General features: G+C 40.6%; 1 protein-coding gene across 2 annotated transcripts in view; it reads left to right on the top strand.

Annotated features, from left to right (window-relative positions):
- Positions 1 to 13,649, top strand: part of LOC121289991 (collagen alpha-1(XII) chain-like) — a 278,622-nt gene that overhangs the window by 18,068 nt on the left and 246,905 nt on the right. Inside the window, exons 3-5 of one of the 2 annotated variants that reach the window (XM_041210101.1) lie at positions 3,615 to 3,731; positions 11,946 to 12,089; positions 12,808 to 12,864. The exons of the other annotated variant lie outside the window; for it this stretch is intronic. Of the exons in view, the coding sequence (XP_041066035.1) occupies positions 3,615 to 3,731; positions 11,946 to 12,089; positions 12,808 to 12,864 (318 nt within the window). The remainder of the gene's footprint in view (positions 1 to 3,614; positions 3,732 to 11,945; positions 12,090 to 12,807; positions 12,865 to 13,649) is intronic. 2 annotated transcript variants of the gene reach the window in all.

Here is a 13,649-nt window from a genome sequence, read left to right as displayed (position 1 = left end):
TATAATTATATTTAAAATGATAGTTCATCTCATACCGTCTAGAAACAACTGAATGATCAGTATTATTTTGGAGGGGGTTAGACCTGGTAATTCGGTCTGTGTTAATACGGAAAATCCCGGCGAATGCGACAAATTTTCACCGAGGAACCAGGAATATCGGCACCAGGGATTTCTAGACTCCTAGACATTGGGGAGGGAAAGAAGGTCAAAAACCCGAATGATTGTTAAGGGTGAATGAAAAGTGAATGTGTTGAGTGAATGTCAAAAGAACATTTTTTCCTACACGCACGAATAATTTCTCTGTAAAGAGCTCCATGTACAGACTTTCCCCTCCAATATACCAGAGGGAGAGGGCATGTTACATCGGATTTTGGGTTTGTTTTTTATTGGAAACCCACCGCTTACTCTGTGTCTAGGAGTGGGGCGAGGCGGGGAATGTTTTGTGCGATTTTAACCAGTTTAACGTTTCCGTCGGATTTTCCATCGAGACGCGGGACCCCCCGCCCTCCTCACGCCGTCGTCGGGAATTTCGAGTGACCATCGGCGGGATTGAGGCTGACCTGGGGTGCGGCCAGCTCACTCCCCCCTCCCACCCTTCCCCACTCCCGGGGGTCAACTGACAGGAGGAGTCAGTGAAAGTCTGGACGCACTGACTGACACTCATCCCTCTGCGAAACATTTGCCCCAATTTAAAAAAAAAACACACGCCCAGGTTGGTAATGCTGTATTTATTTCCACCTAACGATATTTTAATGACAAAAATTTGCTATTATATTTGGAAAAAAAATGTCTGCTCAGCTCAGTTTTGTCTACCTTTGCATTAAATTTGTCCTGAGCTGTAGATCTTGGAAACAAGAAGGATATTTTACAATGATATTCTACCCTCCTAGACACTAACGTAAAGAATGATTTGTGAAGGACAATAAACTTACTTCAGATATTAACAGTAACTCGTGCATGTGAGTTAGTCATGTGTTTAGAGCATGTTTAGTCTACCTTGCACTCCAAGACTGCATGGCGTTGTGAAAATGTATATATTTATGAGGAAACAACTCAGCAGAATTATTTATTATGTTTGATTTCTTTATTTGTAGCCACAAGCGTTAAATAAATATAAACTTGAGACTGTAATGCATGTTTCACCCTTGGACTGAGTGATAAACACTGCCCAGTGCATGTACACTGCAAGAATGGGAATATCATTATAAAATATGTGGAAAAGTCCTTTGTGTTCAAGCTTTCATTGTGTGAGGGTGGAAACTCGTGTTACTGCCATCAGTTTCAATCTGCATGAGTGTGAGACACTAATTAATGTGAACAATCAGTCTCTAATCAAAGGTTTTAAATCCATTTATGTCTCCAAATGTTTTTTTTTTAAGTTCTCGTGAGTTTTGTTACAGTGCTTCTGTGTGTATAGGGATTCCTGTATTTTGCGAGTGACGGGGGATATCTGAAAGAGGCTGAGAATCTACAGGGTCAAGGGAACAGATTGCGAAGACACAAACTGGGGGCAATTTAACCTCCCCCCAACCGCACTGGGAAACTGACTAGATTGGATGTAACTCTGGTTTTAAATCTGCACCACTCCCCACCCCCCATTTACTCTCCATTGAAATCTCAATGGGGGACATGGTTCAAATCCCACCATGGCAGCTACTGGAATTTAAATTCAGTTAATAAAATCTGGAATATAAGGCTACTTTCAGTAATGGTGACCATGACAACTATCATTAATTGTATGTTGTTTAAAAAAAAAAACCATCTGGTTCACTAATGCCCTTTAGGGATGGAAGTCTGCTGTCCTTACTTGGTCTGGCCTACATGTGATTGACTCTGAAATGGGCCAGCAAGTCACTTAATTCAAGGGCAATTAGGGATGGGCAACAAATGACGTCTGCATCCCATGAAAGAATAAGTTCATTTTAAAAATCGCTTTTGGGGGAGAGAAATCCAGATTTCCACTACCCCTTGTGTCATGAAGTGCTTCCTGACTTCACCGCTGAAGAGCCTGTTGTGCGCTGCCCCATCCCACGCTCCAGCTGAGGAAATACTTTCTCTCTATCTACCCTACAAAAATCCTTTAATAATCTTGAAATAGGCGTTCCACTCGATCCCACGGCCTACCCGCCCGGCAGGTTAGGTTAAAATGAGCTGGGCGCTAGTATGTGTGGGTGTAGAGGAAATATGGACGATTATATACACAGTGAAATACAGGATTATATTACAGAAGTACTGTTGTTCGCAACACCCACGTTTCTTTGTGAAGGTCCCCGTGAATGTCTTGCAGTGTCTCTGGCTGTGGATTATGTGACTGTGAAAAAGCTTGTCTGTTCACATGTTGAGTGTTTCAGCAACACCCAGCGAGATCTCTCTCAAACACCAGCAGGTGTTTTGGAGATTGCCAGTGTGTGGCCTGGTTTACAAATTAACAGCATCTTCTCATGATTTCTTTCAATACAGAAGCTTTAGCAAATTATCAGAAGATCATGCAGTACTGGTTTGTGTGTGTGCATCTTTTTTTGTAATTAGACTAACTTCTTATGTCTAGCTAGTGTTTAAACTCAGTGGGCCATTCACCTTGGTTGCTTAACTAAAATAAAAGTTATTTTTAAATAAGTCAGTCACTATTTTGTGTTCATATTACCACCGATCTTGAATAAATTATCGCAACTTTCAATTGTTCAGGTTTTAGTTTGACACCAGACCTACAATGATGCTAATATTTAATTAAATATGCTGCGATTATAGGTTGACCAAAATGATAATCGATGTTGTACGAATCAGCCATTCTAGTGAATAAGGACAAGCTCCCATCAACACTAAATTAAGTGTTATAAGGTGTTATGAAATCTTTTAAAACACTTATTTAAAAAAACTGCTTCAGTGAAGTAACTTTAAAAAAAATGGAATCCAATCAAGTTGGTTACCGAATTTATATTTTTAAAATTATGTATGAAAAAGAAAGACCGTTTGCAACCAATCTTTCAAGATTAGTGGAGGTTGCATTGCAGTTTCTTAACGACTAATTGGACATATTGACTTCCCTAACTTTCAGGCAAGATGTGAAGGCTTAAAGTCTATTATTCTGGCGAGTAATTTGACAAGCTATGTATTGAGTGCAGCTAGCATGCAATGTTCAAAACTTGTCCCGGATTGACTGTTAGATGTTTGCCTATTTGGGTTATTGTATCTATGTAGCCGCTCTACCTGTACTTGGGTGTGTTATTAATCGTTGTTTTATCTTTTTTTTTGTTTTTTGCTGGCAACTCGTGAACTGCCCCTGAAGGTGCAAAACCCAATGTCTTGTGGCTCTCCTTGTGCTGTTTATATTTTATGTCAATATTAATTTGTGTTCATGTCAGCTTTTGACACTTGTGTTATATGGTCCTCTCTACCCGCCAACAATAGACATCAAACTCCTAATGCTTATTGTTGGAAACAAATTTATGCAAAGTCGTAGGTTTCGAAACGCTTATAGCTGCCACCGAACTTGCTTTTAAGCATTGCAGTGTGAACAGTCTTTTCATAAAAAAATATTTTCTTGCTTTGATCGTAGAGCGGGGGTCCAGGCCGAGATTGACTTCTTCTCTTTTGTGACGTTTTTCTTTCCGCAGTGGAGCCTCCTTCACAGCTGAAGTTTAAAATTTTAACTGAAAGTAGTGTTCAAATGACGTGGAAACGATCGCCCAGCAGAATAAAAGGCTACAGATTAACGTTAGCACCCACGACAGGTGAGTGAACAGTGCTGCAGCTGGCACTAAACATGAAGTTCATAGAATGAAGCTGCACTGCAAGCATTTTATTTTATAATAGAGAGCTATTCCACAATGGGTGTCCTTTATCCTGATCCTTCACCAGCAAAACAAACAAGTAACTGCTAACTCTATAAGGCCTATCACAATCGCAGGGCCCCCAGAAGCGCTTAACAGCTATTGAAGGACTTCTGAGGTGTAAGTCAGAGAATTACACCACCTAGGAGGCCATTCAGCCCTTCATGCTCATGCCAGTTCTTTGAAAGAGCTGCAGAATTAGTCCTTCACCCTCTACTGTTTAGCCATTGGCCTGCAAAATGTACCCTTTTCAAGTATCTATCCAACTCCCCTTTTCACAGTTACTGTTGAAGCTGCTCCACCACCCTTTCAGGCCGCATTCCAGATAGTAAAAATTCGCCGCTTACAGTTTCTCATCTCCCCTCTGGTTCTTTGGCCAATTATCTTAAATCCTGACTGCTGGTTGTCAACCTTCCTGCCCTTGCAACAGATTCCCCCTACTAATTCTATCAAACCCTTCATGCTTTTAAATACTTCTTTTAAATTTCCCCTTAACCTTCTCTGCTCCAGGGAGAATATTTCCAGCTTCTCCGGCCTCTCCGCACAAGTGAAGTTCACTGATGACGGATATTCCCACAGTGTCATGGTGGGATTTGAAATCACATTTACTGCATTATTAGTCCAGGTCTCTGCATTAAAAACCCAGTAACGTTATCTGCCGTGTCTGTGTAGAGGGTCCATGTTGTAAAGCATTTCAAGCTCTGAAAAATCATCAGTGTATTAACAGGCTTGTAGTAAAAATAATTCCCTGTGCGCCAAAGAGCTTTGCGTGTGCATTCCAGTGATTCTTTGAGTTCAATGTCCCTTGGCTACGGTTATGGCAATGGAACTCCTTAAAAAGAAATGTGCTTTTATGGAAATAATGTAAATGGTTTCTTCTTTTGCAAACTAAATTTAACATGTTCATTAGTGGTTCACTAATAAGATAAAAATCTGGTTGTGTTTGAAAAGGGGGACCCTTTTTTTTGCTCAGGCAGTGAAATCTGCTTAATGAGTTATTTTTGTTTTTCCCCTAAATTTCTCCCTACTTCTGATGGTGATGACCCCTTATTAGGAGCTGTTTCCATGGTTACTGGCTTAAAAAAAACTATGTATGCCAGTCTAGGCCATGGCCTGTGGGCTGCACATAGTTTCTTTGTTCTGATGATTTGGTCCATGAAACCCAGGCAATTCATTTCTGTTTTTACCTACAATTTTTTTTTGCTGGTGTTGTGACATTTCAATTTTGTTGGTTTGGAATGGGCCAGTTTTTTTGTAATTGCCTTGTTGGTGGATAAATCCTAAATCAAAACACTGAGATCTGCTGGTATGCGAAAATTGAGATAGGTGGAAACTAATGGGAATGTGGACTTTAGCAAGTGTTTCCTGAGACTCAATTGTAGGCACTCGTGTTACTCCTGAAGGAAGAAAGCTTGGAAACCCTTAGCCTCGACAGTGAACGTCAGCAGGCTATTCCATTATGGGGTGTGGTGGTGCTATCAGGGGCATCAGGAATGAGTCAAGATCCACAGGTGCAGACATTCTAGAAGTCACTGGATGGGGATCTGGAGTGGGAACTAAGGCTGATTTTTTTCCTCTCTAAACTGGAGTCACCAAAGTCAAAATCGGCACCATCACCACTACCTTAGTTGACATAGGAACCATTCCATCACAGGCTGGAGAAGCAAACCTGAGACCTTCTTGACCTGTTCTGCTCAGTTACCAAACATAAAGAGCTGACTGTGTAAGGGATGATGCGTAGTGGATAACACCTCAATACCTTCAGTTTTCAGGAAGCACCTTCCCGCTGTAAACTAAGGGAAGTTAAATCCTGTCTTAGGAAAGTCCCCTCTCTGCTTTATGTTCCCTTTGTGCTGTGAAAGGCCTGGCAAAAAAATTGGTAATCCATGTTTTAGTCATGGATATAAATATAAAATACAAGGCAGTAAATTTCTATTGATGATAGGAGCAGGAGAATGTGTAACATAAACATTAATTCTCTGCTGCTTAAATGCAGGTATTATTTCAGGCAGGTTAAACTTCATGTCAAAGAAGCAGACTAAGGAATATCATGCAAATGCACTAAGCATGCATCCGCTATTATCAATGACAGTGACTTGGAAAGTATCAGCCAATGTCACATATCATGTTTACCACCAGATTTAAAAGATGCGACAGATTCTAACAAAAAAATCACTCATCCATTTTAGCCATATTAATGTCTATGAATTGATAGACTATGAATGCCAGATATTGGCTACATGTTAATTTTTTAACCTTGCTTAATTATAAATGCCCATGTGATAACTAAATACAATTTTGCAAGGCAGATAATGCATATGGAATTAGCATAAAGCATTGCTCAATGGGAGCGCAGGCTGAAGATTGTAACCACAATTCACTCAAATTCACCATGGTCCTTTGCTGGGAGAAAATCCTCATAATTGGCCCTTATTAGATCTTCTTCCTTTAAAATAAAATATATAAGTTATAATCTTTGCTTTATCTTTGCAATAGACCAGGTTCAAAGTGATTCAAGTTTGTTCTAAATATAGATGAATTGATCTCCTCTGTGATTTCATATGGGGAATGAAGACATTGGAACACGGAAACAGTAGGTGGCCATTCAGCCCCTCGAGCCTGTTCCACCATTCAATGAGATCATAGCTAATCTGTATCTTAACTCGATCCACCGACCTTGGCTCCATATCCTTTCATACCCTTGTCCATCAAAATTCTGTCACTCATATTAAAATATTAATTGAGCAGACAGCCACTGTTTGTAGAAGAGAGTTCCACACTTCTAATACCCTTTGCATGAAGGAGTGTCTCTCAACTCCTCGCCTGAATGGCTTGGTTCTGATTTTAATGTTATATACTTGTCCTAGACTGCCCCCGCCCAGTGACAAAATCCTAAAAAAAAATCAATCAAACCACCTCTATCTAGTTGTCAAATAAACCTACTTTATGCAATCTCTCCTCATAATCTAACACTTGACAGCCTGGGTGAATTATGCTTCTTGTCCACATACTCGTCGGATCAAGGGGCCCCAGTAAGATGACTACCAGGTAGAAATGACTTCACTAGACTCCATGGCTTTGTCAGTGAGGCTAAAAGTTGTTTGAAAGCAATAAAGATACAGTTTGCGTTTCACACATCAAACTGAAAATGAATTTCTCAGGTTCATTCAGGGTCTGAACACCCAGTTCACACTAGATCTACCAGAATCGTTCCTATTTTGGCATGAAAAGTGTGACAGAGAGATGGGAAGCTAGACTGCTGAACCCATGTTTACACTGAAATTTATGTCTGAAATCCCCATTTTCCAGTGCTGAAATTGCTGTTTAAATGCAACCACAAGGAAAGAGCTTGACAAATCCCCAACATCTTTGAAACTGGAGGATTTTGCATCTTGATCTCCAAGCTTGGGAGCATTGAATGAGTTGTCAGTCGCCAGTGACGACATTTTCCACTGACAGCCAGACTGGGGGGGAAAAAAGTACCAAATGTATCATTCCATTCCTGGTCCTGTAAAAGGCATCACGGGAACCAGTGCTACCAGTGTCTAGACTGGTTTTAGACATGAGCATCCTCTGGGAATTGCTTTCAAGTTCATATCCTGCTCATTGCCACTGATGTGAAGTCTGTCATGTACTCGGGGACCTGCTTCTTTTCATTTCTGCTTTACATGTGGTCTCCATTGTGAACAGTGAGAGCAAAGTAATGGAATGTAGGCAGAATTCCATCATCTTTCTTCTTAATGCATATTCCTTAAGCACTGAGCTGCCGTGTTGGGTGGGGGTGGGGATGAGGGTAGGTAATAATCTGTTCCAGATGTCACTTTTTCCATTCTGTTTGCAAAGAGCTGAAAATTCTTCAGCATGAAATATAGACGTCTGCAGAAGAAAAGTCAAAAAGACGATGAAAACTTATTTGGCTGTCAAATCAAAACCCTCCACGCTAACCCTCTGATCTTAGCACCAGGCTGTGCTTTGAACTTTGCAATTTTTGCTTGTCTGTTATTGTACTGGTTAACAAAACGGGGACACGTTTGGAAGAGGCAGCATGAATTGTTACTGAACGTGAGAGACATTTACTCTAGGTTTAATGTGTACAATGCAAATTGCAACCTTATCCCTTTTGAACACTTTTTACTCACTGGGGTTACAGTTAAATTCATGGGAATTGAATAGTTCCTGCCTAGTCCTTTGGTAGTAGATTATTGACATCTTTTGCTCCAAATCTTGAGAGTTACTTTGAAGTATTATTTGGGTTTATCTTATCTATCCCATAAATTACTTCACAGACCTTGATGAAATCCTTCTTTCAATGCCTTCTTTAAAAAGCTTATGGTTCACTAATCCTAGTTCATCCTCTGATTTTATTTGTACTCTCTCCAGTACATCTGTACCATTTTTTTTACATGATTGAAACCAATAAGCAACCTCATGAAACCTGAGTGTAATCTTTGCGGGTTTGAACTGTGCTGTTCTTTCAGCATATCCAAATACTCTGTTCCTTTATGCCACCCCAAAATGCTTAAGACACTCAAAGTTAACCTGATATCCAGCACAGGCATGATGGGCTGAATGGCCTCCTGATTCTATGAGTGATCGCCCCAAGGTGTTTGCTAAGTTTCCCACTGGTAACTGATTCCTAATTATTTGGTGCACTTATATTAACCAATATGCATTCTTTGTATTTGTCAGTGAAGTTTCATTTGTCGCTTGTCTGTTCAGTTGCAACCTCGACCAAAATCCTTCTACAAACCTTTAGTGCATCTTCTGCCTCTGCATATCTCTCTATTTTGGTATTGTCAGCAAAGCTGATAACAGTACATTTGTGTTCAGTATCCAGATCACTTATAGACTGGAAATATCGAGCCCAAAGCACAAGTTTCAACTCAGCACCTCCTAACCTGACATACCCCCAACAAATACTTTCAATAACTTTCATTAACTGTTTTCAGATCAATGAGTCATTCCTGCTCTGGGCTGGATTCCTGAAACTTTTGAGTTCAATAAAAAGTCTTTCATAGATAACTTTGCAGAAAACTTTATGAATGTTCAAATACAATAAGGAACCCTGCCTCTTAAAAAGGCTAAAGAGGTTCACAGAATCACAGAATTGTGCCAGTGATAAAGACGCCATTTGGCAACCATGTCGGCACCAGCTCTCCAAACGAGCATTATGACTCAGTGCCATTCTCCTACCTTTTCCCCATAGCCCTGCACATTTTTTCTATTTAAATAATCATCTGATGTCCTCTTGAATATCTTGATAGAACCTGCCTCCAACATGCTTACAGACAGTGCATGCCAGACCTAAATCACTTGCTGTGTAAAAAAGCTTTTTCTCACATCGCACATGCTTCTTTTGCAAATCACTTTAAATCTGAGCTCTCTTGTCTCGACCCTTTCACAAGTCAGAACAGTTTCTCCCTTTTTAATCTGTCCAGCCCCCTCATAGTGTTCTCCTCTCCAAGGAGAACAGTCCCAACTTCTCCAATCTACCTAACCGAATGGAACCATTTTTGTAAACCTCTTCTCCACTCTCTCCAATGCGTTCACACCCTTCCTAAAGTGCAGCACCCAGAACTGTACACAATCCTCCAGCTGAGGTCTAACTAATGTCCTATACAAATTCAGCATAACCTCCTTGCTCTTGTACTCTATGCCCTTATTAATAAAGCCTAGAATACTGTATGCTTTATTAACTGCTCTCTCCAACTTTAATGACTTATGCACATATAAACCTATGCTCCTGCATGCCCTTATCTTATATTGTCTCTCCATGCTCTTCCTATGAAAATGAGAAGATGTTTCTACTTGTAGGGGTAGGGGAGAGACTAGAACTAGGGGGCTATCAATTTAAGACAGTCACTAATAAATCCAATTGGGGAATTCAGGAGAAACTTCTTTACCCAGAGAGTGGTGAGAATGTTGGACTTGCTACCACAGGCAGTGATCGAGGCAAATAGCATCATGCATTTAAGGGAAGGAAGCTGGATAACCACACTAGGAAGAGAGGAATAGAAGTATATGATAATGGGGGTGAGATGAAGTAGGGGATGGAAGGAGATTCAATAAGAACAACAACTTGCATTTATGTAGCATTTGTTAACATGATTAGAATGTCACTAAACACTTCAGAGGAGCAAAACTTTGACACCGAGCCACATAAGGAGATATTAAGGACAGGTGACTAAAAGCTTAGTCAAAGAGGTTCACCAAGTTGGATTTTCCCTTTCTACACGCATGCTGGCTATCTTATAAAATTAATCCTGTATAAATACTCAGGTCCTACCCTTTAGACAGATAATAAGCCAGAATGCATTCCAAACTGCCTGTAGTTGCCTGGATCAGCTTAGTCTTCAACTTAAACATATGTCTTGCTTTTCACTGACTTCAGTTCCAGAGGACCTGCAGTGGTCAATGAACCCTCATGACGATAACCAGAGCCTTTGCAAATCTCCCCTATAGTCTCCTCTGTGCGTTAAGAAAAATAGATACCTGGCTCAAGGAAGTTGTTAGTCTTGAGTTCCTTTGGACTTCCAAATACCTCTACCAATTTGACTCCAAGATGCTCCGGAACACTGATGAGCTAATTATTGTCATTCGTATATAGTTTTAGAAATTATTCAACTGATATTCTTTGAAAAGCTCACTTTTCTAAAGCCATCTGTTTTTGTTACCTTTGTCTCTGCTTTAAGATTGCCAGAAAGTCTTAAATTTAATCATATTGTGGTCACTGGTCTCCAGAGGATCCACTGCTCTCATATTTTTGGAAGTTATCCTGTTGGAAGAAGCCGATCTTGATATGAATTTCTCATGTTGGGCCAAAAGCAGTATTGTGTCATAGCACACTTAATCACAAAGGCTTTGATCATGTTTTCTGTTTGTTTGACAAATCTTGCAGTAATGCCATTGGTGCTAATTTTGACTTTGGCCAATGGTGTAAAATGGTGATTGTGTACAGCAGTCCATGTTACATTTTTCTGCGTTTTTAAGTCCACGAAATTTGAATAATTGTCACCCATTTTTACTCTGTTGCACATGGACATGATCTACCCATTAAAACCTAACGAGCTACCGCAATATTTGTTGCATTTTGTAATTTATTCCCCTTTAAACATTACCCAACAAAAACCTGGTCAGCAGCTCTCAAGGGCGAGACTTCCTTCCACTGGATGGGTGGAAGTCCCATGCTCTGCTCGTGATAGCCGCACCCCAGCTTATCATTATTGCTGTGGGATGGCCTTTTTTTTAAAAGTTGGCCCATTTCCGACTGAATTTTCTTCCAGGGAGCGGGTAGGGGGCATGACCTCCCTGTTAAATCCAGGCTGTAGCCACATGCCTGTGCCATAAACAGAGCCAATGATAAGGATAGACTGAAAACCTGAGGATCGGGTCAGTTCAAGAGGGCAGACTTACTAGTCCCAATGACCCGTTCCTGTTCTTAAAGAGCCCAATCGCCTGTGCCCCAGTTCAGCCAACTGACTCCACCTTCCCACTGTTTCCTTGCAGAGTGGACTGATGCTAGTCGGAAGCAGTGGGTATTTGCTTCCATACATTCTCTGTCATTGAACTGACAGTAATGAGGAATATGCTCCGTGAATTTCTGGTACTGGCATCCAACATGTGAGGCTTCTCAAAGGGAGCTCGCGTTTGGAAAATCTGCTCAACCGGTTTCCGAAGAGGATGGAGAAAATTCGAATAATGAAAAAGAAGCAAAATGCAACTCCCTGATCTGGAGTCTGTTTATATTCCTGAACCTGTGCAGTCTCCTCCAGCCTATTGGTTCTTAATTTAACTACGTCTAGTTGCTATGGAACCAATGGAGCCCAGAATCTTTTTCACTATATTGAAATTTTATTCTAACTGATCCATCCAAAAGCTTTTAATTGCAGTCAAACACCCTGTCCAATTTTTCTTTGGATCCCATTAGTTTCCTTCCAGGCAGATTAGGTTAAAATTACCCTCCAGAGTTTATTGTAGTTTTATAAAAGCCACAAAAAATGCTTCACTGATATTCCCCAAAGTGTGTTTTTTAAGTTCTGATATCGTTTGCATTACCATTGTTTTTTTAATGTGTGCCTTTCTTGTCTTTTCAATGGATCATTTGTGCTACTCTAGCTGGACCAGCAAGGGAAATTATATTGTCCCAGCGTGATGGCAAAACCACGTTAACAGACCTAGTTCCTGATGTGGAATATGTGGTGACGTTAATTGCCTTTGACCAGTCGTCAGAAAGTGTACCAGTCTATGGACAACTCACAAGTAGGTACAAACTGCACCTTAAGGTTCTAAATGGGTTGAGGGTGCCAAAAAAGACTCAGTCCATGCATATATGGTACCTTTTATAACATGTGCATGTCATGTTATATTAATTCACCTTTTATCCTGGTTACTGCCATAATTAAAGAACATAAATTAGATAGATACTTTGGTTGGAACCTAGAAGTTATGAGCTCAAATTCCATCAATGACAAGTTGTGAAGTGAATTAATAAATCTGGTCATTTCTGGGCTGGCAGCAGAACAAAAACACCGATTATGAAAGTTGCCAGGTTGTTGTAAAAAATTTGACTGGTTTGCTTATGTTCTTCGGGGAAGGGAACCGGTTGTCCCTGTCTGGACGATATGTGAATATTTTCACTCCTCCTCAATGATAGAATGACAATAAGTCCTGCCCATGTTTACTCTCCCCAATACTTTGAGTGCACCACTGCGCACCTTTCTTGATTGGTAAGGGGATCAAAGGTTGCGGGGAGAAGGCGGGAGAATGGGGTTGAGAAACTTATCAACCATAATTGAATGGCGGAGCGGACTCGATATGCCGAATGGCCTAATGTCTGCTCCTATGTCTTATGGTCTTATTGTCTTATGGTCTCACGGTGAATTACAATACTCACTCCTGGGTTATTTAGTCGTGGTTAATTAATGGAATATTAATGAACTTATTTGCTGGCTTACATATTTATTTATTTCCCTCCTAGTTCAGTCAGGTCGCATACCGACTAAACGACCAAAGAAAATAGAAGATCTTTCTCAAAGTAAGTTTGATGGTTTTATCTTCAGTCACCACTGTCGCCTCAGAAATACTCAACGTTCAGGTTCAGAATCTAAAACACCAACAACTTGTATTTATACTATCCTCGAAGGACAATGGCAGCAGATGCATGGAAACACCACCACCTGCAAGTTCCTCTCCAAGCCACACATCTCCCTGACTTGGAAATATATCACCATCCCTTCACTGTCACTGGGTCAAAATCCTGGACCGCCTTCCCTAACAGCGCTGTGGGTGCACCTACACCACATAGACTGCAGCGGTTCAAGAAGGTGGCTCACTGCCACCTTCTCAAGGGCAACTAAGGATGGGCAATAAATGCTAGCCTAGCCAGTGATGCTCACATCCTGAGAAACAATTTTTAAAAAGGCTCATTTAAAATTAGTCCCAAGGTGCTTCATAAGATTATCATATAAAATTTGACACTGAGTGATGTGAGGAGATATTATGATTGGTGACAAAAAGTTTGGCTGAAGAGGTAGGTTTTAAGTGGAATCTTGGAGGAGGAGGTAGAGAGTCACATATTTTTAAGAAGGAAATTCCAGAGCTTTTTGTCCTGGCAACTGAAGTCTTGGCTGCCGACAGTGAAGTGATAAAAATCATGAATGTGCAAAGGACCATAACTGGTGTAATGCTGAGATCTCGGTGTGGTGTAGAATTGGAGGAGGTTGCGAAAATAGAGAGGGGTGAGGTCACAGATATATTTGAACACCAGGATGAGAATTTTAAAATTGAGGAGTTACTGCATGGGAGTCAATGCAGTGCAGG

The sequence above is a fragment of the Carcharodon carcharias genome, chromosome 2 (genome assembly GCF_017639515.1).
Source record: "Carcharodon carcharias isolate sCarCar2 chromosome 2, sCarCar2.pri, whole genome shotgun sequence".
NCBI classification, from domain to species: Eukaryota; Metazoa; Chordata; class Chondrichthyes; order Lamniformes; family Lamnidae; genus Carcharodon; species Carcharodon carcharias.
This window is presented reverse-complemented; position numbering and strand designations above follow the sequence as displayed.